Source organism: Paramisgurnus dabryanus, chromosome 4, assembly GCF_030506205.2.
Source record: "Paramisgurnus dabryanus chromosome 4, PD_genome_1.1, whole genome shotgun sequence".
Classification (NCBI taxonomy): Eukaryota; Metazoa; Chordata; class Actinopteri; order Cypriniformes; family Cobitidae; genus Paramisgurnus; species Paramisgurnus dabryanus.
The window spans coordinates 41,132,349-41,156,670 of NC_133340.1; the positions used below are offsets into that span (position 1 = coordinate 41,132,349).

The 24,322-nt window shown below is 36.6% G+C and overlaps 1 protein-coding gene across 1 annotated transcript in view; it reads left to right on the top strand.

The window, feature by feature from the left end:
- Window positions 1–155: 155 nt before the first annotated feature.
- The window catches only part of prss12 (serine protease 12), a 39,651-nt gene continuing 15,484 nt past the window's right edge, over window positions 156–24,322 (top strand). The window contains exons 1-8 of the mRNA XM_065254631.2: window positions 156–698; window positions 3,908–4,046; window positions 6,813–6,991; window positions 7,061–7,211; window positions 11,734–11,912; window positions 12,298–12,439; window positions 12,518–12,714; window positions 20,747–20,888. Of these exons, the coding sequence (XP_065110703.1) occupies window positions 386–698; window positions 3,908–4,046; window positions 6,813–6,991; window positions 7,061–7,211; window positions 11,734–11,912; window positions 12,298–12,439; window positions 12,518–12,714; window positions 20,747–20,888 (1,442 nt within the window). The 5' untranslated portion in view covers window positions 156–385. The remainder of the gene's footprint in view (window positions 699–3,907; window positions 4,047–6,812; window positions 6,992–7,060; window positions 7,212–11,733; window positions 11,913–12,297; window positions 12,440–12,517; window positions 12,715–20,746; window positions 20,889–24,322) is intronic.

Genomic DNA, 24,322 nt, shown 5'->3' on the forward strand with positions numbered 1-24,322 from the left:
GGATTTATGCGCGAGATTGTATAGCCTAATTGAACACGAGGCTAGATTTAAAAATTCTCCAAAATATATATATTTTCAATTAAAGTGTAACGTTACTGATTTGCTTATTTTGTCTTTTGATGCGCTTAAGTAGAAGACATCACTATTGATTATTAATTTTTTTCTGTAACTTAACATCTCTGGAGACTTCATCATCAATATGCATGAGTCGTGAGCTCCGGGCTTCCCCCGTTTCCCCTTTATTGATCATCGTCTGTGAACTCTGAGCTGCTCGGATTGCAGCCAATAGTCAGATGAGACAACTCCAGGACCATGTCTCCAGATAGACTGGCAACGTAGCATTTATTATTTTTATTATGGTTATAGTAACAGACACGGGTTCATTATGGATGCGAGCTCTAGGTTTATCTTAACCGTCTGCACGCTGCTGCTAGTCGCGCGCAGTGACGGCTCTCCGTTCACCGACTGTATTCAAGGCAAAGGGAAAGCTGGCTTTTACGAGGGATTCATAGACGTGACTGAATCGGGTGTAAAATGCATGAACTGGAGCGAAGTGCCGGGTGTTATAGAGCGGTATCCGGGGAAAGGGCTTGGGGATCACAGTTTGTGCCGAAACCCGGACGGTAGAATTCGGCCGTGGTGCTTCTTCCCAAACAGCCGTGGACGCATTGACTGGGGCTACTGTGACTGCAAACAAGGTATATAACTTAAGTAATACTTGCAAAATAACTATATGGGTAAGGTATGTTTTATAATGATACCTGTGTGTCAAGTCGTTCGTTTTCTAGAACTAAAGAGTTACCTCTCAACGCTCCCCCAGTTGTGCCAAGTTTATTTTACTTAATTATTTATAATTTGATAGACGGTACAACATTGACATTGAACATTACACAGTTAATAGTCAAAACATGGAAAACATTGTAGTGCCTGCAAGCTAGGACACGTCTTAACTTTTCAATGTATCCACGCGTGGGAAAGGTATGCGCGCTCCAGGTAGCAGGGAACAAAGCAATCGAGTTTAGTTTATTATTTGTTTTCTACTTCGAGACAGCGATGATTCATATATTCACTGTTGAATACTAAGGATTTTCAATGCAAATCCTCTTAGAAAACTAGATTTTAATTGTCATTATGCACGAGACCGTACCGTGCAAGTCTTCACCTCTGACAGACAGCCACTCTTGCGCCTGGTTATTTTTGAAGCGCGAGAGATTGTCAACACGCAGTGGCAGTGAAGTGTAAATCAATTTGTATTCATAGATGTGGTTTAATTTAGCATTTAATCTGTATGGTTACATGTGACCTTATAATGTAACTGTACTGTCGGTGGGAAAGTGCATAAGTTGTCAGAGGCAAGTTGTCAGATTTTTTACTCCAGTGACTTTTTTGGGTATGTTTCTTTCTTTATACGCACATAATTGTGTATTTACTGAAAAACTTGCATTTTTACAGTTGCAAACGTTTATAATGTAAAATGTATGTAGAATGTGTCTTTACTGACATGACTTTTCTTTTGAGGGGCGCAAATTCAAAATATGTATGTGTTCGGAGTGTCATGTCTGTTGCTGGTCATGTCAAAATATGTGTTGGTTGCGTCATGTTAACTATGTGCATCATGCGTCATGTCAAAATACGTGCCTGCTGCACACACATCGAAAAAGGTTTTGATAAAAAAGATGCTTATGTTCACAAAATACTCGCAAGACACTTACTTTACACTAAACTCATGAGATTAAACAAGTATCTGGCAAACGCGAACGTCTCTTTTATCATAAACCCCTTTGAAACAACACTTATTTGACATGTATGCCACACTCATGATGGGCTAAATACATGTTGTGACAAGCTTCACATCGTGCGCCCTTGGAAAAGAAGTCACCGGTCGCCATTGGACATGAAGTTCTTTTTGAAGTTATATTTGTAGAATATGTATCTGAACATTTACATGCAAAGTCACAGATATATTTAGATGACGTAAACCCCAAGGGTCTAATAAAGAAAATTTCCTTTTTAAAGCAACACTATGTAGTTTTTTTTTACCTTTAAATAATGTCTCTAAAATTATTTCAGTGATAGAACAACTTTTAACTGGACAAATTGTACTGTTGCTGCAACCTAAGCAGCCTCCTAGCTGCTACACGCACACTCTGAAAGTGGAGGTGGAGGGTAGGAAACACAGCCCCGCCCCTCCCCCTGCCTGCAGAACAGTGTCTGATACCAGGCACTGTTGTGCTTTTCAACCACTGTAAGTCATTTTTACATGGAAACTACATAGTGTTGCTTTAAATTTAAATCTGTATAGCATAAATACCATGCAAAAAAGTGAACCCAGAAAGGAGGTCTAAAATGTAAGGTTGAGTTCCCCCATAAAGTTTACATTTTGCATTATTTAATTTGGATAGAAGCATTGCACTAAGGCAATGTATAGATGGTTTCAGCAGTAACAACATAAACAAGCGGCTTTTGTGGTCATCACATAACTTCCAGTAAAGTAAAAATAACAATAACAGAATAAATAACAACAAAGTAGTTTTAAAGTAGTTTATTTATATAACAAGCAAAATAAACAACACATAGATTACATAGGAACCCAAATCATTTATTTTTCGACAAGGTATTTGCTTAATAGTTCAGTTTCAGCAACTAGTCAGACCATTAAACAAACAGAAACCGGAAGTAAAGTTCGGACCAGACGCTTATTGCGTCACTGCACGTGCACCCGATGAAACGGTCTATATTCATGCTGCACGGAATAGCTAAGTGCACTTTAAATTTAAAACAACAGAAAGTGCACATTGCGTGTAAAAATCGTATCAATCTCTGGAGATCTCCTTGTTTATTAAATAAAAACCGGATGAGTCCATTTAAATATTTTGTTATTCGATTAGTTTATATTTTCATACTGATGTCTTATTTCCCAAACACATGGTGATTGTTTTAAAGCATCGAACTGTTTGAAGAACATGTGTTGCCATCATGTGAGGCAGTGCATACATGTGTGTGATTTATAACTGCTCTCAATGCAGCAGCTGGGTGGCACATAAACATTGCATAAATAAAAAAGTGCTGTCACATACACTTAGATCTGTTACAGTAGCTAGTAAATACATATTAATGCTGTGGTGTCCAAAACAAAAGTACACTAAAAGTATTTCCAGCTTGTTCTGGCTAGTTTGTATAATATTAATCAGTGAATTGTTGTGCCGTTGTTTGTACCATTTGTAAGTTAATAAAATGATATGTGTATAGGATGTTTTAAAATGCTTAAATACAGTGTTCGGCACCAGTTTACTGTATTTTAATAATAAATATTGTTTGGATCAAAGAGAATAAACCATATTTGGCTGTTAACCATTTGAATGATCTTAACATTGTTTTTAATTCTCAAATGTAGAAATTAATATTTCTGTACCTTTATAAATAATCTACCTATCCTTAATCCTTGAATTATATCACATTTAGAATACAAATATGGTATATTTGTAGTAGTAAAGCAACAGAAACAGCTCACTGATGGATTTCTATGGCTTTATGAAAATGGTACATGCATTTTAGCTCGTTTTAAATAGCTTACATTGTGTTTATGACACATATTATGGATGTGAGAAATGTTAAGTATCGCACACCCAAACACACACATTTATTATAAAACTGACAAGTTAAACTCATGTGGCTGTTAAAGCATTTCTCTCCTTTCTCATCACATAAAGCAAGTTATGAAATACAATATTTTGTACGGCATAACTGTGGGAACCTTTTTAATGGGCACATTTATCAAAGTTATGGAGACCAGCGGAACCAAATGTTTGCAGAACATTCACTTTTATCACTTGTCTCTGAGAAGTGACGATCAAAAATACACTCAGGTTTAACGCACATGTTTACATTGTCGTGTATGTGTTCGTAGGCTCTTTAAGGTTGCAAGGTGGCAAATCTAAGTTGGATGGCACAGTTGAAGTGTATCTGAATGGTGTGTGGGGAACCATCTGCAGTAATGGATGGGATGACAGGGATGCCGCTGTGGTGTGTCGACAGCTGGGACAGGGGTAAAAACTGCACAAAAACATATATACGCTATATACAATTTCACACACTATAATATTCTAATTATAATATTTCTGTTAATACTTGGCAATACTACTACATTTTCCAAAATATCCAGAGTATGGTGCTTGGAATATTTTATAATATTTTAACCTGCTTATTTTTTAGTGTGGATGAAGAACTAGAGGTATCAAACATGATAAAAGTTCTTGCTTAACTTATTATTATTATTATTTTACTTAACAATTTTACACTTATTTGATTTAAGGTGCAAAATAAAAAATTTTCTGAGATAACTGAATACAGCTCGCTAAATTAAACTTGAAGCATGCCAAGGTCATGGGACAACTATAGGTAGACGCATAAGAGATGTGTAGAAAGCCATATCTGTAAAGCATCACTAGCGGTTGTAGTCACTATTACAAGGGATATTGCCTGTGCTGCACAGAAGACTTCGGCCTGGTTGTCAGTTGAAGAGCTACTCAATAAACTCTGATGGCCATATGTTGCCAATGCATTTATTACCTATACACAAAACAACTTTTGTTAGGTTGTGTCATGGAATGCTTTGGTATTTAACCCCAGTGGTTCATTCTTTCACTGGTGGAGTCAAAGGTCAATCTTTCACCTTGAAAACACAGTGTATGCTCGGTAAGTTGTTGAGTAGTGAATACGCGTGTGTCCGGGTGTTGAAAATTTAAGGATTTTCCTGGAGAGTTTCAATCTCTGATAGATACACACTCATGTGGTTTGTATCTAACACACACATACTGTTTGAGCGTGCTAAGAGAAAGGTGACCACAGGGACTAATGGATCAGATGACACAACACTGACAGTTTTAAATCTGCCAAAAGTATTATTTTACCAACGCAAATAAAAGCATACACATACCCACAGACACACCTGTCATTGTTCGTCCTCGTAGGTTAGAACCCATTTGTCATTTGTACATAATTTTTGACTGTCTTTAACTTTGATAGATGAATAGAATTGAATTATAAGCTACATAGAAATCTAGACTTATATCTGTCTTTCCAACTGTTTGTCTACCATTATATTTATGGAAGAAATGTGAATGGCGCTTGCCAAGGCAAAACTCAGAGCCATAATGTTATTGTGTTGTGGTTGGTTGCTAGGACATTACTATGCAGTTTCTAATGTATTTTAGGTGTTTTTCGCATGCTACTACATAGTTGTTACGCGATTATTGGACTAAATGCATGTGTATATACTAATGGTCAAAAGTTGACTAAAATGTTTCTTATGTTAAACAATTTTTAGTCTGAAGGTGAATGCTTAGATTTTGAAAATATATTGGGAATTTGTGCCAAGTTATTGATTTCTTTTATTAGACAACTACAAATTTATGTAAAAATCTTTTTGAAATGCATGACTTGTTTTGGCTTGCATTTTAGACTTCTTCCAGCTATTTGGGGTAAGGAAGAACCAATAAATATAATTACCAAATATTTTTCTTTGAACATGAAGCAGTGTAAGTGTCCACGTTTGTGTACAAAAGGTTCCGGTTACACAGAATTAAGTATTATGGTGCACACAACATTTGATGTCCACATATGTGGACACACCAGGTCTAAGGAGGTTAAACCTGCTGTTGGACCAGAATGGATGGGATCTTCTTCAATACTGTTATAAAAGCATCCCAGGGTAAAGAGCCATTCACACTATGGATGATGATGATAACTATCACACCACAATTATAACGATAAAGATACATGGAACGATAACGTTGGGATCACTTTCGGAGTGATTTTTGAAGTGATAAATGATAAAGTATTTACAGGAAATCTATACGAAATTTAAAGCGTTTATTTGAAATGACCGACGACACCATGGAGAAGCTCTTTGCTGAGGTCCAAAACATAAAATTATCATTAAATTCCGGTGGTGTGTATGCTAATATAGTTAATGTTAATGTTACAGTTATCATTAAAATGTAAGCGACCCTTAAGACCTCAAGAAGCTGCTTGATAAAATGTGAAGAAAATGTTTTTGCAGATCAGACGAAGAGTGACTATAAGATGCTAATTTTTTATAGTTTTGATTATGCTTAAATATGGAAAAAATAGTAATAAGAATGAGTAAATGACCCTTATTACCTGTCTCATCAGTTTTGACCAGTAGTCTTTTGGATTTTTCTGTATGATTGTTTGATTATGGGTCAGGTAAAAGTTGTAAGTAAGATAGATTACTTAAAAAAACGAACTCCGCACAATTAAGCTATCTTTTATTAGGTGTCACAACAATGCAAAATAAAGAAAGAAAGTCAACAAAGAAAGATACATTTGAAAGAGTCTTTTCTTTTATTATTTTTTTTAATGTAAAGTATAGTGATAGACAGCAGTGACATAACAAATGCAATTTTTTGTGTTCTAGGTAGTTTTTATTAATCTGTTAAGCTATAATTATATATTTTTAATTAGGGTTATGTGCAGGACACTTTAATTAATAAATTAAATGTATTTTATTTGTATATTGCATTTTATACAATGCTGAAATGGCCCTTTTATCCAAAATAACATGCTTCGAGGCCTTACATTTCATCAGTAAATGAATTCTTTTGGATTCAAACCCATGACCTTAGCATTGCTATCACCTTGCTCTACCTTAGGTATACCTAATATTTAGGGTTCAGAGTTTGATAAAACCTCTATCCTTGAACATGACCAATAGTAATGTGATTCTTCCGTATTGAATTAAAGACTACATTTTTATTAGTACCTTTTGTTTTACTCTTACCCACTTTCAGATATAAGGCACATGCACGTGCAAGTCCATTATTGCGTCTGGCAGTGTCTGTAGTTCACTGGCAGACTGTGGGATGTGAAGGAGATGAAGGAGACTTACTGCAGTGCAGTCGGACCGTCTGGAACGGAGGAGACTGTATAAACCACCAGGCGGCTGCTGTCTCTTGCACCCCAGTGGAAGGTACACACATATTCCCTACAATATGCATTTTTAAATAAAGACAAAAAACTAAAGCGGGTGTGTGTTTAGCCTCAGTGTTTGTCCCTGTGCGTCTCGCTGGTGGTCCATCGGCGCATGAGGGCAGAGTTGAGGTGTATCATGCAGGACAGTGGGGGACAGTGTGTGATGACCAATGGGACGACAACGATGCTGAGGTGGTTTGCAGGCAGCTGGGATTAGGGTAAGACACACATACATTTACTTAGATATCTATACAGGGACATACCATAGGCCTTTGATTATTGCTTTTATTTTAGGCTTAGCATTTAATGTATGAAATGTAATGTATTAGGCATGTTGCCAGATTTGTCTAAAGGAAGGATCTTTTCCGGATTCAGACGCACCCACACACATAATTATTAATGACCTCGCCGTTGCAGAGGCTTGCTATGGTGTCTTGGGAACAAAGTCTCTATTAAGAGGAACACCAGGGCGTTCTTTCCAACTGGGATGTGTGAAAATAGAATACAGAGAGGAGGTAGAAGTGATAGATGGTGAAAAAAAGTGAGTTTCTGCATAAAAATGTTAAACATTTTCTTGGGAGGTCCCTGACACACAAAGCCAATGTGTTCTCAGTAAGACAGTGAGTGTGAGGGAGACAAAAATGAAAATGATAATGAAAGAATGAGAACGCATTGAGAGAGGCGTACTGTAAAGGATGATTTAGAGGGAGGAAAGGAATTAGAGAGGAATGAAAAGATGGAGCGGAAAGTGAATGAGTCTGATTGTTTTAAGCTTTTCTAACAAATGTAACGAATGGTACCCATATATCGGAGTTCTGCAGGTGTGCGTGATCTTGTACAGTAATCGCTCGTCTATGTAGCTGTCTATCAGGTGCAAAACGTCCTGTGGGATAAAATGCGCAAGTTGATACCGTTGCCAGAAACCACATCTCCACATTTGTCTTTTAACATTCCCTGATGAAAGATGACTAAAACATGTGCTTGATTACTTATTAATGAAGGAACGAATAAAAAAAAGATAGAGAATCTCACAGCACACCCTTATGGGGGCCAATTCACTAAACAGTCACAGCACTACAGCTCATTGTATTTCAATTGGAAGAATGACATTGTTCATTGAGCACTCGCAATCAGGTTTAACCAGATGGTAAATGAGCTGAAATAGTGCGGTTTCGTGAGTATTTAAATTATTTTCAATCTTGTCAAAGCTAACTACTTCCTTTCTATGTAAATTGCACTTGTTATATAAATAATCAGCAGCACTGGAGCAGTGATATGCGGTCCCGGTAAATTATGCCAGATTGCGGTAGTCTTCTCTCTCTGATGGTTCTTTATGATCTTGAACACAGAACAAGACCAGCTTGATGCGAATAGAGTGCTGCGGTCGTAATGTAGTTTTGTAGGCCATATTTTAGCACTTTTTCAGATGATTTTTATGGGTTTGTGGTAAAATGCCTGAAATAAACTCTCTGGTTGACCCAAGCTCTAGATTTTTACGTTTATCCTTACTTGTGATTTATTTTAAAGCTTTATTATGCCTTGAAGAAGGCAGTTGCTAACAAGTTTTTACAGAGGCTACAGACATTGACAGGAACATTATACATTAATACACATAAGAAGGTAAAAAAAAAATTATGCAACACGGGCACAGTTCTCCCCAAAAATGTGGATGGAGATTTTTTTAATTAAAGAGCACCAATTCAGATTCACGCTTTTACATTACATTACTTTTACATTTTGGTGTCAAAGTGTGTATTATGTTAACCATATGCAAAAGGTGCACACCCCAAAGTAAACGATGACGCAAGTTATCATCTCCAACGTAAATCTCTTTTCTTGGACTAAAACAAACACACGGATTGTAGGCAACAGTTCCTGGGATTGGTGATGTAGTAAAGACCAACATTATCATAATTTCTCCCGCTTCGGACTCAGCCTGTAAATTAACTCCTGTTATTACACTGCTATCTGGAATGCTTGATTCTGATTGGTCAGTTGAGACATTTGCAGGTTCGTTCTTTTCAAATAATAACCGCTCCAAAGTAATAACGCATAGCCGGTACTATTTAAATCGATTTAAATCGCTCCGCGCCAATAAAGATTACTGTTTGGCGCCATACACTTGACAACCAAAACATTTTGACATTAATTTTAACATGTATGGAAAAAACAAAACATTTAAACAGTGGATAGAAGAACGAACAACGACAAGACACAGAGAGCTTACTGAGACTGAACTTGACAAAATAGAGCATGACAGCTACGAAGCCAACACACAGAATGGGCATTAAAACTTCTCAAAGACTGGCTAAAACAGAAAAAATGGAGACAGACAAGTATGAAGCAGAGGATCTTAATAAGGTATTACGATCATTTTCTGCATCTGTGCAAAGTTTCGCGGAAAGATATAAATGTTAATTTAAAACAAATATGCCAATAAAATGTTTTAAATTCATATTCATGTCCAGTTTTTTTTCTTATGTGGCAAGTAGCCGTGTAATAAGCGGGATAATGTATTGGCAGCCGGTAGTTATCGGGAAATAAGCCCCTTCAGTGTGATACAAGACCCTCCACATCACTGCTCCTTACTTAGCATTGCATTCTGAGCGAGTCTTTCAAACATGGTAAGGAGCGTCACATTTCCAGCTGACGACAGAGGTATTCAGGCCAATCACAACGTACAGATTAGCTGTCCAATCAGAGACACAGCATTCTTCAAATCAATGAGTTTTGTACAAAATCCGTGCGTTTCAGGCAGAGAGTAAAATCTGGAGCTTCAAAAATATTCGGTATGTGGAAAATAATGTGTTTTTAACCATAAACCAAGCGAACACATTGTATTATACCAAATACACAAAATAACGTTGTTTTTAGCAATGAAATAGATGCACTTTAAGTTTAAAAGTTAGAATAGAATAAACCCTTTATTCTGATTGTCAGTGTTGGGGGTAACGCATTACAAGTAACACGCATTACGTAATAATAAAGTAACGAGTAAAGTAACACATTAGTTTATAAATGTACACATTAATATTTGAGTTACTTTTTTTAAAAAGTAATGCAAGTTACTTTTCAGTTTAATTAATTCAATTTAAAAATAAAATAATGTACTGAATTAAACTGAACATATTAACATAGAATTACGCACTCTGTGTGTCTGAGCGGGAACAGTTTGAGTCAGAAACGGAGATGGCAGCCCTGGGCTTGACATTTTTGCGATCATAAAAAACACCTGCAAGGCCTGAAAGAGATCAAGCCTCAGCCAAGTAAGAAAAAGTAACGCAAAAGTAACGCAAAAGTAACGTAAGCATTACTTTCCATGAAAAGTAACGCAATGAGTTACTTTTTTGGGGTGTAACTTAATATTGTAATGCATTACTTTTAAAAGTAACTTTCCCCAACACCGGTGATTGTGCACTGTACAACAAAATTGGGTGCAAACCTAAAGGTGCGGTCCGTACAAAAAAGAACCAGTTTAAAATATAAATATAAGAAACACGACACATACACATTGACAGAATTCATTGCACTATTAGGCTGAAGTATTGCACATTATGATTTTTTAATTGTTGCACATTGAATTGTTTGGGTCAGTTTGCACATTTTGATTGTAAAGTATTACACAATATGAATAGTTGAATATAGTATTGCACATTATGATTATGAAGTATTTCACATTTTGAATTGTTTAGCATAATATTGCACATTTGGTGCTGTTTAAATGGGATGTTTGTACATTTGAAAGAGTTGCCTTAAGCTTGTTGTTTGTGATGTGGTTTAGTTCGTTCATAGCATTGATTAGCATTTATTTCTGCTGATTGTGTTTCAACATTTATAAACATTGTGTTCATTTACAAACATTATCTGGATGGACAAAACGCATAAGAATTGTAAACCTTTGTTGATCAAAGAACGCTTTTGCCATAATCTTTCCATCTGGGAAACCAGTGGGATGCTAACCTCTGGATTGGCCTACAAAAATACATCATCACTGCAGCACTCCATTGCAGCGCGATCTGATTTGCATAATTGTTTGAGTGAATCTGGTTATAAAACAGCGTAGACTGTGAATGCAAATTGAAAAGGCAAATTAAATTAGTGAAATTTTGCCTTACGCCCAGTTCAGAACACCAGCGACTAGCAGTAAGAGAGCGACATGATCTCATTTATTTCAATGGAAGCTTGGCAACTTCGGTGCCATGAGCGAACAGGATGGATAATGTTTTATATATATGAGCGACTTTTGGAAGTACCAATGATATATAAAAATATTTATAAAAATAAGAATGAAAGTGAATAATAAAATAAAATAAAAACAAATAAAGGAATATAAAATATAAAAATGAGTAAGAGTTAGTATATGTATATGTAAGGAATAATTGATGGCGGGCTGTTTTATTTCTTAAAATAACCACCAGAGCCATTTCTTAGCAATATTTGTGATTATCGTGGTTTAAGCGGAATAATTGAATCAGGTCCTTTGAATACTTTGAAAATAATGCACACCTACGGTGGGATGGCACAACACGAATTACCACCTTGGGTGTGCATTGTTTTTGAATAATTCAATGGCCCATCATCACATATTACTTACATATATAATTGAATTAATAATAAATTAAATAATGTAATAATTGAAGTAGAATAATGAAATAAAACACAAATTTTTATGTTTACTCAGATCTATTCCTATCTACTGGTTTTTATTATTGTTTTAAGTAACTCAGTATATGTACACAGGGGCATTGCTAAAGCTTGGGTGGGAGCGTATTTCGGACCTGGCTCAGGCCGTGTGCTATTAGACGAAGTGAGCTGCACGGGAAATGAGTTCTCCATAGAACAGTGTCCAAAACCTGTCTGGGGGGAACACAACTGTGACCACACAGAGGATGCTGGAGTCTCCTGCACCCCACTTACAGGTACACATATGTATTACGGTATGGTCTGGAATATTAATTCTGATTCAACTGGCTTTCCTGTAGCTGAACTACATGAGGGGCGATTCACATTTCGCGTCTTTTGCACACGCAAATAATACGTTATTTTGAATGCGATGTGGTCGCGACAAGCACCAGTTACCAGTTACAAATACTTAAACTTTTAAGAATGCTGGTTCAAAAGTGCGTTGGAAAGAAGCAATGGAAGCGGCGTGGCGCGGTTTTAGATGCAAAATGTGAACTGCCCCTGACACTCCTGTAGCAAAATGTATTTTTCTTTTTCCAAAAATTCACAAGATGCACTATACTCTATTGATCCATAAGACGGATGTTAATAGTAGGTGTTAATATTGCCTCTCTTTTATAGATGGTGCCGTGCGTCTGGTAGGGGGGGTGAAAAGTTTTGAGGGCAGACTGGAAGTTCATTACAAAGGCCAGTGGGGGACCGTGTGTGATGATGGCTGGACCCAAACCAACACGCAGGTCATCTGCAGGCAGCTTGGCTTAAGGTAGCACATTGTGTTTTAAATTTCATTGTTTATGTCTTAATTATTTTCTGCTTTGTAAAAGGCTTTATTTTGATTCAGGTCAGGTGAAAGCGTATCACCAAGGAGGTTCGGAGTGGCAGTGGGTCCAATTTTGCTGGATGATGTCATATGTACGGGCAAAGAGCCTGCTCTTACACACTGCAGTCGAAGGGGCTGGATGAAACATGACTGTACTCACAACCAAGATGTAGCCGTTGTGTGCAGCTCCCAACGCTCCAGACATGGCGCGCCCACCAGTAAGAGATCTTCCACATATAAGATACTTTAGTCATTTCCTCTGCTTCTTCCTATTATCAGCTCCTTTTGGCATGAATATTTAAAGATATGTGTGAGTTTTATGTGCATATTTTCTGTTGATACACTAAAAAGCTGGGTTGTTACAACCCATGGTTGGGTCTATTTTTTGTGTGACTACAGAAATAAAACAAAAAAGAGTAAAAGTTTTTTCAAATCAGACTGCATTAAATTTAAAGGATTAGCCTATTGAGTGAATTTTAATATGATATTGTTTAAACAAGTGAGCAACTCTAAAAGCACATATGGTGATGCCTATACACATGTGTTACCCATATGTGCTTTATTCACACCCATTTACACACATACAAAACACAGCAAACCCCTACAAGTACAAGTACAAGTCTATCTGTCAATTAGTTAAAAGTTACGTTATGCATTACTGAATGTATGCCAAATCCACACAGACTATTATGCTAATCCAGAATTTTAGGAATTATTCAAGATCGTGTTGGATTTAGTAGAAAGAGCTCTCTGATGTCTCATTAGGACTGTGCTTTGATTCAGCATAATGCATTAACCACCCCTGGAGAGACCGAACAAGTTCTGCTAATGTGAAGAAAGAGTCAGACATGTAACAAGTCCAGCTGCCCCTAGACTTATCATGCCTGACCATACTTCATAAAGAACTGATGTTTTTACCTGATCCACATATAGACATATGGAAAACACTCCTACACACGTCCAGATGACGGACATCAATTCATTTGTGTTATTTCAGCTTTGGCTTAGACAATATTTTGCCTTCTTTATTAAAAATTTTTTCACTATCCCACAACCCCACTTGTGAAATCCAGCATGTAGAGAAACTGTGTGTGTGTCTACAGCATGTGAGTGTAAGAGATCTGTATGGGAAGCTGGCCAGTGAGTGTGTGGATAAAAGAGTGAAGCTGCTAAGAATGAATGACACCGTTGGAACTGGGAACCATTGAGAACTGTGTCAAATACACACGCACAGACCAAATGCTTGTGTGTGTGTTTCTGTGTATAAATGCCCCGCTGTGGTCCTTTTTCCTGGACTGGGCAGCTGATTTAACTTCAGTGACTTGAACTTTATTGGTTGAAAAAGCCAATGCTTTGAAGTGACACACTATTGAGAGGCACTATTGTGTGTGTGTGTGTTATACCTTTAAACTAAAGAAATCTTTTTTATTTAATGAGGGCTAGATAATGATATATATATATACTTGCACAACTCCTAAACCTGAGCCTCAGATGTCTGTTGAAATAATCTGATTCAACCCAAAGATGATTTATAAATTCTTGAAATAGACCCTTCAAATGTCTTTACAAGTTGGTCTTTGACATTTCTCTATAAATCTTCAGAAAGATGCGGCCAACAATGGAACCAAATTCATGACGTCTTAATTTTCATTTTCTACTTTTGAAACGTATAACTTTGGAAACAAGATAATACCAAAATGCAATTCAAGAACAAATTTTGTAGATTCTCTGGGTTTTTTTTTTCTTTTTTACTTATCATTATTGGCGGCCGAAGACTTCTCTTCTGAGGGGCTTGAATTCAAAATATGTGATCGGAGTGTTGTGTGTTGCTCGTCATGTCAAAGTATGTGTTCATTGCGTCGTGAACCATGGAGACTGTCCTCCAAAAATAATGTTCTCATAGGTTGTTTGTGCAAGCACCTTATTACGACGTAAAGTGATGTATTAAGGGATTAGTGTCCTCTAGCGCAGTGGTTCTCAAACTTTTTCTGCGTGTGGCCCCCCTTGTGTACGGTGCATTCTTTTGCAGCCCCCCAAAGAAAATTTATGACAAAAAACTGTTCTAAAATTTAACATTTTAATTAAGCAAAACATATTAAATTATACAAAGTAGTGCTGTTGGTTAGTAGCCTTATTTTTTTAGGTTTAATTACACAGAATTCATGATAAATTAATTGTTTTTTATAAAATGTCATAAAACTGGGGCACCCCTGGCACCATCTCGCGGCCCCCAGTTTGTGAACCACTGCTCTAGCGGCAGTAGCTTATACAAAGTTTTAAGGTTTTTGCCTTATACTAGTGTTGTAGTCAAGACCACCTAAACCGAGACCAAGTCATGACCAAGACCAAGACTGGCCGAGAACGAGACAAGACCAAGACGTAAAAGGGTCGAGACTGAGTCAAGACCAAGACAGGTCGAGACCAAGTCAAGACCAAGACCATTGCAAGTCACTGCATTAACCATCTGAACTGTCTTTCCATGGCTTGCCATCCACTTAACACAATGCAGGTGTTTTTAGTTATAAAATTAGAAAAACTGTCATTGGGAGAAACTTAAACAATGCTTAATCAATGCCAACATCATATGCCAAACCTGAATAAACTGCATAAAATAAATGAAAAATAAATACATTTGTGATGTGCACTGCAAAAATTATTTTCAAGAAAAAAATGTTCTTAGTATTTTTGTTTTGTTTTCAGTAAAAATATCTAACATTTTTTAAATGAAGATGCTTTTCCTTGACGAGCAAAACTACCCAAGAAAATAAGTCTAGTTTTTAGACCAAGTCATTTTGTGCATAAAACAAGAAACATTTTCTTACCCTATTGGCAGATTTTTTTGTAGAGGCGCTAATTTAGTAAATTTATCTTTTGGTCGTATTTGGTGAAATGGACAAACGACCAAAACCATTGTATGGGTTGGAGAATAGGTTGGAACCATGTGCATCATGCGTAATGTCAAAATGCGTGCCTGCTGCACAAGCGTCAAAAGGGTTTATGATAAAAGAGACGTTCAAAAAATACACGCAAGACACTAATTTAACACTAAACTGTGATTATACATGATATTAAACAGGATCTGGCATACGCGGATGTCTCTTTTATCACAAACCCCTTTGAAGCATCTGCAGCAGACAATTATTTTGACATGACACGTGATGCACAGAAGTGTACTTGATGCGCCGAATACATATTTTGACATGACGGGCCACACACATGGTGGGTTAAATACATGTAGTGACGAGCTTCACATCGTGCGCCCTCGAAAAAGAAGTTACCGGTCGCCACTATCGTTCTTTTTTGGTCCCTATAACATTTATTTTGACAGACACTTTTCTTTCTAAAAATCTTGGCATCTCTAAAAGTATTTAGTACAGTATATATTTCTTTCACGTCTGTTTTGCTTTCTTTCACGTCTGTTTTGGTTTGTTTTCTGTATATGTGTGTATTTCTGTTTAACTCTTTCCCTACCAGAAAACATTTGCATAAAAAACGTGTTCCTGATGAATACTTACCCAATTTATGAAAAACTGAAGCCAAAACGTTATTTACTAATTTTAAATTCTGTGTATGTTTTGATAATCGTTCTAAATCTAATCTCTAACAAAATTCATTCACAAAAATGCAATTATTTCAGCTTTTTGCTAAAAAATATTTTGAAAGAAAAATACCCATATTTAAGAGAAGTAGAGAAAAAAATATAGATAGCCTGAATTTTCTCCATTTTATTTGTTTGTTTGTTTGTTTGAAAGCAGAGGATTTGTTCTTTCATTTGATATATTTGTATGTTTATATATTTTTAGAAGAACAATTTCCTGGAAGACATTTTGTGAAACTTTTGTGAAAATCACAAAAAATCCTGGCGGGCAACTTTAAAAAAAAAAAAGGCTTTCGGGGAATAAGTTAAAAATGGTTATTACTTATATTCTGGTATTGTATTGAGTGGTAACTTTGCTTATAAAAGAAGCACAATAAACTACGGGTCAAAAAAAGTGTGGCACACATGCACAAGGGCCTTATAGACTTCTGTTTTTACCCTTAGTGTTGCCCCCCTTATTTGCTTCTCGCATTCATTTTAAATTCACTCACACCGAGCTCGCTCCGTCACGTTGATTGCTTCAGGAAGACATGCGGTGAGTTTGAATCTATGGGAAACTTTCGAAAGTACAACAATGTTTCCTTCTCGCTGAATGAGCTCAACGTTTATCGTTGCAGAATAAAGGCTGATTCACACTGATCCGATGACCGTGTGAAAGCCCTGTTGTCATTGTTTTAACTGACAGAATATATTCAATCACCATTTGTCAAATCGTGGAATAAATTCATTTAAATTTAACTGAAAGAATGACAATTAAATCAAAATGATTAATGTTTGCTTCACATGGATGACACTCGCTGTGAAATATAGGTAGAAATGTGATATGAAGGCACTGCACTGGGGCTTTGCTTTATGTTTCTTCTTCAAACAGAAAATACATAAATCCTATTCTGTATATTACCCGTGTCATCAGTACCCACAGAGAATTAAAAAGCTATATGTAGGATACTTCTCAATGTGTAATGATATTTTGAAGTGTACCTGCTGTCCCTCAAATAAATAAAATATTAACACAAATGTTAAATAGAGATAGTAATTACACTGCACTGTGAAAAAATGCACCATTAAGTTAAAACCACTTGGTTTTGCAAATCAATTGTGATAATATTGTTTAACTTCATTTGTTAAGTTACAGTAACATATATGTTGATTTAATATCATTTTTACAGTGCTTATTGTCTCTCACAGTGCGTACTGTAAGTTTGTTGCCATCTTTTGGCACAGTATGAACATGAGAGCTGTGAATTAGTGTGTGGTTTTTAAAGTGTCAATGTCTCATAGAGAGAGTTGATGAAACATGAAGACCATCTGAAAAACCCATTTCAGCAGGAATGGCATTTGTTTTTCTGTGTGTGTGTGCTGGTGGTGCTGAAGGCTTTATGAAGTAAAGTTTATTTAATAAAGAAGTACTTGACAAACTGCTGACAGATGAGAACAGAGCTCAAAATCTGACTGTGAAAAATGAACGTAGCCTTTCAAAGCTAAGTACTTTTGCAGATGTTCAGAATGCTGTATAGCCTGTGAATGTATAGAATATGTATTTAAGTACAGTATTTAATGCAAAGCTATTCTGCTTTAAGTTAACTTGAGCGGTTTATTGGTTTCATACAATAAGTCAACCAACATTTATTTAGAATTGTCAGAATAAACTAATTTATTAAATTATGCTATTAGATTATGATTTTGCTATTCACATTTGCAGATGTGTCAGAACTACATGTTTGTTTTTTTACAAGAGTGTTTGTGATATGAATGTATTAAGATTGTGAATGTATGAGGTTAGTGCTAGTATGAGGGGCCTGTAGCTGTGGTGATTGATTGAGTTTGTCTGTCTGCGTGCGTCTGTGTATGTGTACTGTAAGCGTATGCAGGTGTGGAAACATAAAACTCTCCCTCAAGCACCATGTGTTTTACTGTGTGTTACATACACATTCGCGCGCGTACACATACACACACACATGCACGCACACACACATAAGCTCAGATGTCTTCCTCACCTTTTTTCTTTGGATATAACCAGAGTTTAAATCAGCAGTATGCATGCACATAAATCCATCATTGCATCATGCGTTTACTAGAAATAAAAAATTAGACTTCAAAATTCATAAAAGTTGTGTTCATCTGTGAAGATTATCTTGTTGGACAAAACGTTTAAATGTAATAAACACTTGTTAAACGCAGACCTTATTTTTTGTGATAATCCCAAATATGGGAAAAATTAATGGGCTTTTTAGCAAGGCAGCCAGTGTCCCTGCGGCACTCTATAGATCCCTCCCCCAGAGAATAGTCAGACGTTATTGATTGATGATTGGTTGCTTTAACTGGAAGGTGGGACTTCCATTGCCTGAGTGGCCATATTGAGTGTTTCATTAGGTGTGTTCGAGATCATCCGGCGCTGCGCAGACCGTTAGGCGAGGTTTGCCGCTTGCAGTCGAAGGAGGACTGAAGACAGAGCCGTCAAGCCGGACACCTGCTGCTTGCCGTAGTGACGTGTGCGCCGTGTTTCCTGGTTTTTAATCGCAAATGAAGTGAATTAGATGCTGAATTTGATAAAAACAAACCTTTTAATAAAACGTTGCAACCAGAAACATTTTATATCGAATAGTTTAATTGCTGCTTATACTGTATACCCGAAAATAACGGGAAACAAGCCTGTATTATTAAAATACCAATAGAGTTTGTTATTTTCATTTTTATTTTATTACACGACACAATATAACATATTTAAGCATATAAAGTGTTTTTTCCTGTTTTAAAACATGAATTTATAATGTTAATTAGTGGAACTAAAGGTTGGATTAAACTTGAAACGCACGCGATCGTTGTCATCAGTGAGGCAGCCAATCACGTAAAGCTGTTACGTCATCACAACTCACCGCTCTGGAGAAGCTGCACCGGCTGAGCTAGCCGGCTACTCTCGAAACGCTCTCGCGGTACTTAAAAACCATATGACACAGTCACGTGCCTGCAGCGCCAGCTGAAGTCGGACAAAATTACTAACCGGAATGCACTGCTTCAAGTCAGCCGCCGATCGGTCTGCGCAGCGCCGCATGAAGTCGAACACACCTAGTTTAGTAGTAGGACTTCTTAATCTTGTTATATTCAATATCTTTGATATGACATGAGGAATACACAAAACAATGCTATTAGCACTTAGTGTAAATAACCGATGCCAATATTAAAGGGGACATATCATGAAAATCTGACTCTTCCCATTTTTAAGTGCCACAATTGGCTTCTATCAACCTAGAAAATGTGAAAAAGATCAACCCAGTAACTAAGTTTTGGTAAACCATTTTCTGCAAGCATGTGGAAAAATAGGTCATTGAAATTTGTCGACCCTTGTGATTCCAGAAGGGGATAATACAGACCTTTAATCTGCAATATCCAACCACAAGTGCAAGCCATTTAGTGCAAATATCAGCTCATTTGCATTTAAACCCCTGGTCAGAGCCTGACTCCACCCACTCCAATATTTGAAAAATGCAAGAAAAGTGGGCAGACCCAACGGAGATAAACGGGACGAACTGAGCTCGTACCAAGTGTGTGGTGAGATCGTAACAAGGGCGTGGTGAGCTTGAACCTGCTTACATCACAAGTTATTTTGTGGACCCAACATCCAATAGGAAAATTCAACTGCAGTAGCCACTGTTTAAGAGGGTAGCACTCAGACGTTTTTACACCATATATTGTAGTATTGAAACACTTTATATCCAAATGTCAAAAAACTTACTCAAATCAATGAACAGCACTAATAAAGCATCATTCTTACAGATCATTAACTAAAAAAAGTTGGTTTAGGGTTTAGTTACTTTTTAAAGGACACACCCAAAAAACGGCACATTTTCACTCACACCTACAAAGTGGGAATTTTAATATGCTATAATAAATTATCTATATGATATTTTGAGCTAGAACCTCACATATGTACTCTGGGGACATTTATTTGACATCTTAAAAAAATCTTGTGAAATGTGAAATGACAGAATATGTTCAAACACCATTTGTCAGATTGTGGAATAAATACATTTAAATTTAACAGAAAGAATGCCAATTAAATCAAAATAATTAATGTTTGCTTCAGCAGTTTACATGGATGACACTCGCTGTGAAATATAGGTAGAAATGTGATATGAAGGCACTGCACTGGGGCTTTGCTTTATGTTTCTTCTTCAAACAGAAAACACATAAATCCTATTCTGTATATTACCCATGTCATCAGTACCCACAGGGAATTAAAAGGCTATATGTAGGATACTTCTCAGACATTAACTGTTACATTATGTTCTAAAAGCTGATCTGAACATTCAGAGCAGCTTGGAGCTGCTTGTTGCAGTGCAATCTCACACAAACACACACACACACACACACACACACACACACACACACACACACACACACACACACACACACACACACACACACACACACACATACTCGCAGAGCCCTCATTTATCACTAAATGATGGAGAAAAACCCTTTATATGGGTAATTTATTTGCAAATCAAGCCCAGATGGGATGTTTAACAAAAGCGAAGTCATTTGCATTCTTTGTATGGTCACAGATCTTTATCCACTGATTTGCTGCACCAATAGTTTTTCAAATCAAGCTGGAGAATGCATGTATACATGTTTTTTTACCTTTGCCTCAGGTGTACCTGTGAGGCTGGTTGGCGGAGAGAATGAGAGAGAGGGGCGTGTCGAGATCCTGATTGGTGGCCAGTGGGGGACGGTTTGTGATGACGGATGGACAGATCAGGATGCAGAGGTGGTTTGCAGACAGCTGGGCTATAGGTAACATTGGCAAATTTTATGATAACATTTCAAGGCAGAATGATCTTAGGGCCCTATTTTAACAATCTAAACGCATGGGCATGTCTGAATCCACTTTTGCTAGTTTAACAATGGGAAAAATGGTCAGTGCACCCAACGCATGGTCTAACAAGGTTGTCCCTATTCTCTTAATGAGAATATGGGTGTGTTTTGGGTGTAACATGCAATAAACCAATAAGAGTCTCATCTCTCATCTCTTTCAAAAGCCAGTTATGCTCGCTCCATGGCGGATTCCCTATTTACATGGCAGAGTTTGTAAGTGGAAAAACTGTATGCGGAGGTAGAAGACCACCAGTTTAACTCTTTCCCCGCCATTGACGAGATATCTCGTCAATTAAGAGAAAACGCTTCCCCGCCAATGACGAGATTTTCAGTCTTTCCGCAATACCGCTATTATCCACCAGGTGGCGCCCTTCCGCAACTTTTTAAAACCGGAAGTATTGCCCTATGGCAAGCTGCTGCATGTCCGTGTCTGTTTTAAAGATCGCTCTGAATGGGATCTCTATGAAAAGTCCGTCACAAATATGGAATTATTTTAGCTTTTTGCTCAAAATATGGTGTTTTTGCAAAAACCTACCCATATTCAAAAGCTGATTGCAAAAGAACCACTAAAGGTAGGATGAAATGTTTTTTTTTGTTTGAAGGCAGAGGGTCTGTTCTTTCATTTGGTATATTGTATGTTTATTTATTTAAAGAAGAACATTTTCTGGAAGGCATTAAACTTTGGTGAAAATCATGAAAAACGCTGGCGCTGGCTGGCAACTTTTTTTAAAAACGCTGGCGGTGAAAGAGTTAAGATTGGTGTAAAAAATTGCTTTGTTTTTATTTATACATTTTTTTTTTTAATAACATTTTTGGTTCTCTTTAAAAGTTTTTATTTCAGTCATGGAGGAATTTTTTAAAAATTGCTGATAAAGTATTATACATGATCACTGTAATTTCAAGATTAATTTACAAATATGAAAATAAGGTTTGCACTTTAAAACACTTTATTTGTAACAAAAAGGAGATAAAGAATTTACAAACGTTTCAAGAGCCAAACCATTTCAGCACCTGGGAGAGTGCTGTGAGTGTTTTGATAAAAGTATTCCTTAAAAATGCTTTCCATCTCACCATATCCAGAGGTACAAAGTCATCATATATAATAAATCAGTGGGTAGTATTTAAAATAAATAAATAAATCAAAATAAATGCAATATGTGCAAAAAAGCAAAACAATCATCTTACTTAATCCTTACCCTAATCCTTTAATTTTTCATATTTAAAAATGTTTGTAAGCGTCTGTGCATCGCTGTGTGTGTAATAAGCAGAGAAGTTAATGCGCATTGTTGTCCTGTTTATAGGTGCAAATTAATAACTCACTCTTTAAATAACAAAAAAATTGACCAGGTTTTATTTGGTCAATGGCGCAGTCTATTTTAGTTGCCTTAAAATAGCAGTGTGCCAGCAATATGCCTGAACACACCTCGTTGTCAGACCATCATGCCCATGGGCGCACAAATGGGCCAAATGCATTTGCTATTTAAATAAAGTGGCACAGGACATAAATGTGATATATTGTGCCTTGCGCGCATTGCACTGGGTGAACGATACGGTCCTTAGTCTTTTCATTTCTGAGGCACATCTGATGTCATATACCATAAAATCTAAATTGCATTTCGGTAAAAATGTACTGATTTACTGTGGTAATATGTTTATACTGTACATATGTCTGTTTTCATCAGTTTAAAAGAAATACCATAGTACTTTTTTGACATGTTATTTTGTGTATTTGGTATAATACAATGCGTTTGTGTGGTTTATGGTTAAAAAACACATTATTTTCCACAAACAGTACATTTTTGGAACTCCAGATTTCCCTCTCTTCCTGAAACACACAGATTTGAAAAGCTCTGTGTCTCTGATTGGCCAGCTTATCTGTACGTTGTGATTGGTCTGAATACCTCTGACATCAGCAGGAAATGTGACGTGTCTTACCATGTTTGAAAGATTCGCTCACAATGCAATACTGACAGAAGTTAACCTACAGGCTAAATCCGAAGCGGGAGGAATTATGATAATGTCGGTCTTGTCTACATCACCAATCCCTTTTGTACCTTTTGCATATCATTAACATATACTAATACACTTACACACCAAAGGAAATGTAAAAACTTGAATCGGAAAATAGGCGCTCTTTAATGCATTTACTAATGTTTACTAATACAACCTTATTATAAAGTGTTACAATATTATTTTGCATTTCTCAGATTTTTTTAAATCACAGCAAATTAAACAAATACAGTATTACCTTACCTTACTATAACTCAGAGAAGTATATAACATGTTGGGGTTCAGTTGATCCATCTGGAAGAGATACTGTAAATGTGTGACTGCATAAAAGGAGAACTCTGTGATAATTGTGTGTGTATATGAATGATGAGCTCTTCCTAAAGAGAAGGTGACGTTGTTGGTATAAAGCCAAGTGTCGTAAAGTTTTATGTATACAGATGGCTAAATGTGTGTATGGGCTTTTAAACATCTGTAGCTTGTGTCATTTTCTATTGAGTCAGAAGTTGTGTTTTTTTAAGGCTAAAGTTATGATTTGAAATCATGCATGTGTTATTGTTCAGCTCTTGTTACATGACCGATAAGAGAGTCAGGTTTACAAAGGCTAATGTGATCAGCACCTTTCCTCACGCTCACCTCCTGAGGGTAGATGAGAGGTCAGGTTATGACACTGTAACTAATGCTCATATCTGTCTGATGAGCTCAATCCTCTCACTCTCCCATGTGTTATGTGTGATATTGCGTGCTCAGCTGTGTATGTGTGTGCGTACCAGATATGCATGTTTCTCTGCAATGAGTGAATACACCCTGTCAGGTTTTAAAAGAAATAAAGCATATTGTTCAGTGTTTAGCCGTTTTTGTAGGTGCTATTAATAATTTTGATTAGTTTGTGCTAAACTGTGTGATTATGATTGGTTACTATTAATAAATGAGTTCATGAGGTATTGCCAATAAGACCAAGTGTCTAGTTATCAAACACAAATCAAGTGTTTTATTGCTTTTAACAGTTTTGATGGTTTGATGGTTTTTAATGGGTTTGATTTATTTGGTCTGCATTTAATTTTATTTGAGGACTTTTTTGTTTTCTTCATGAGAGGTGCACCACTAATTCTGCAAGCCTATACATTATTTATATAAAAAAAAGTTTCAGCCATTCTCAAGGCATCGACACACAAGGCTTTCAAAAAGTTTGAGTGTACAGTTTTGTAATTGAACAAGAGATGAATGTCTCTTCAATAATTATTTTACTCATTCATTGAGAACACTAACCCCTCAAGACTTGCAATATTTGGGGGTTACATGTTCCTGTAACTCAAGGTGGTTGGATGTTGCTGTAAGCATGACAC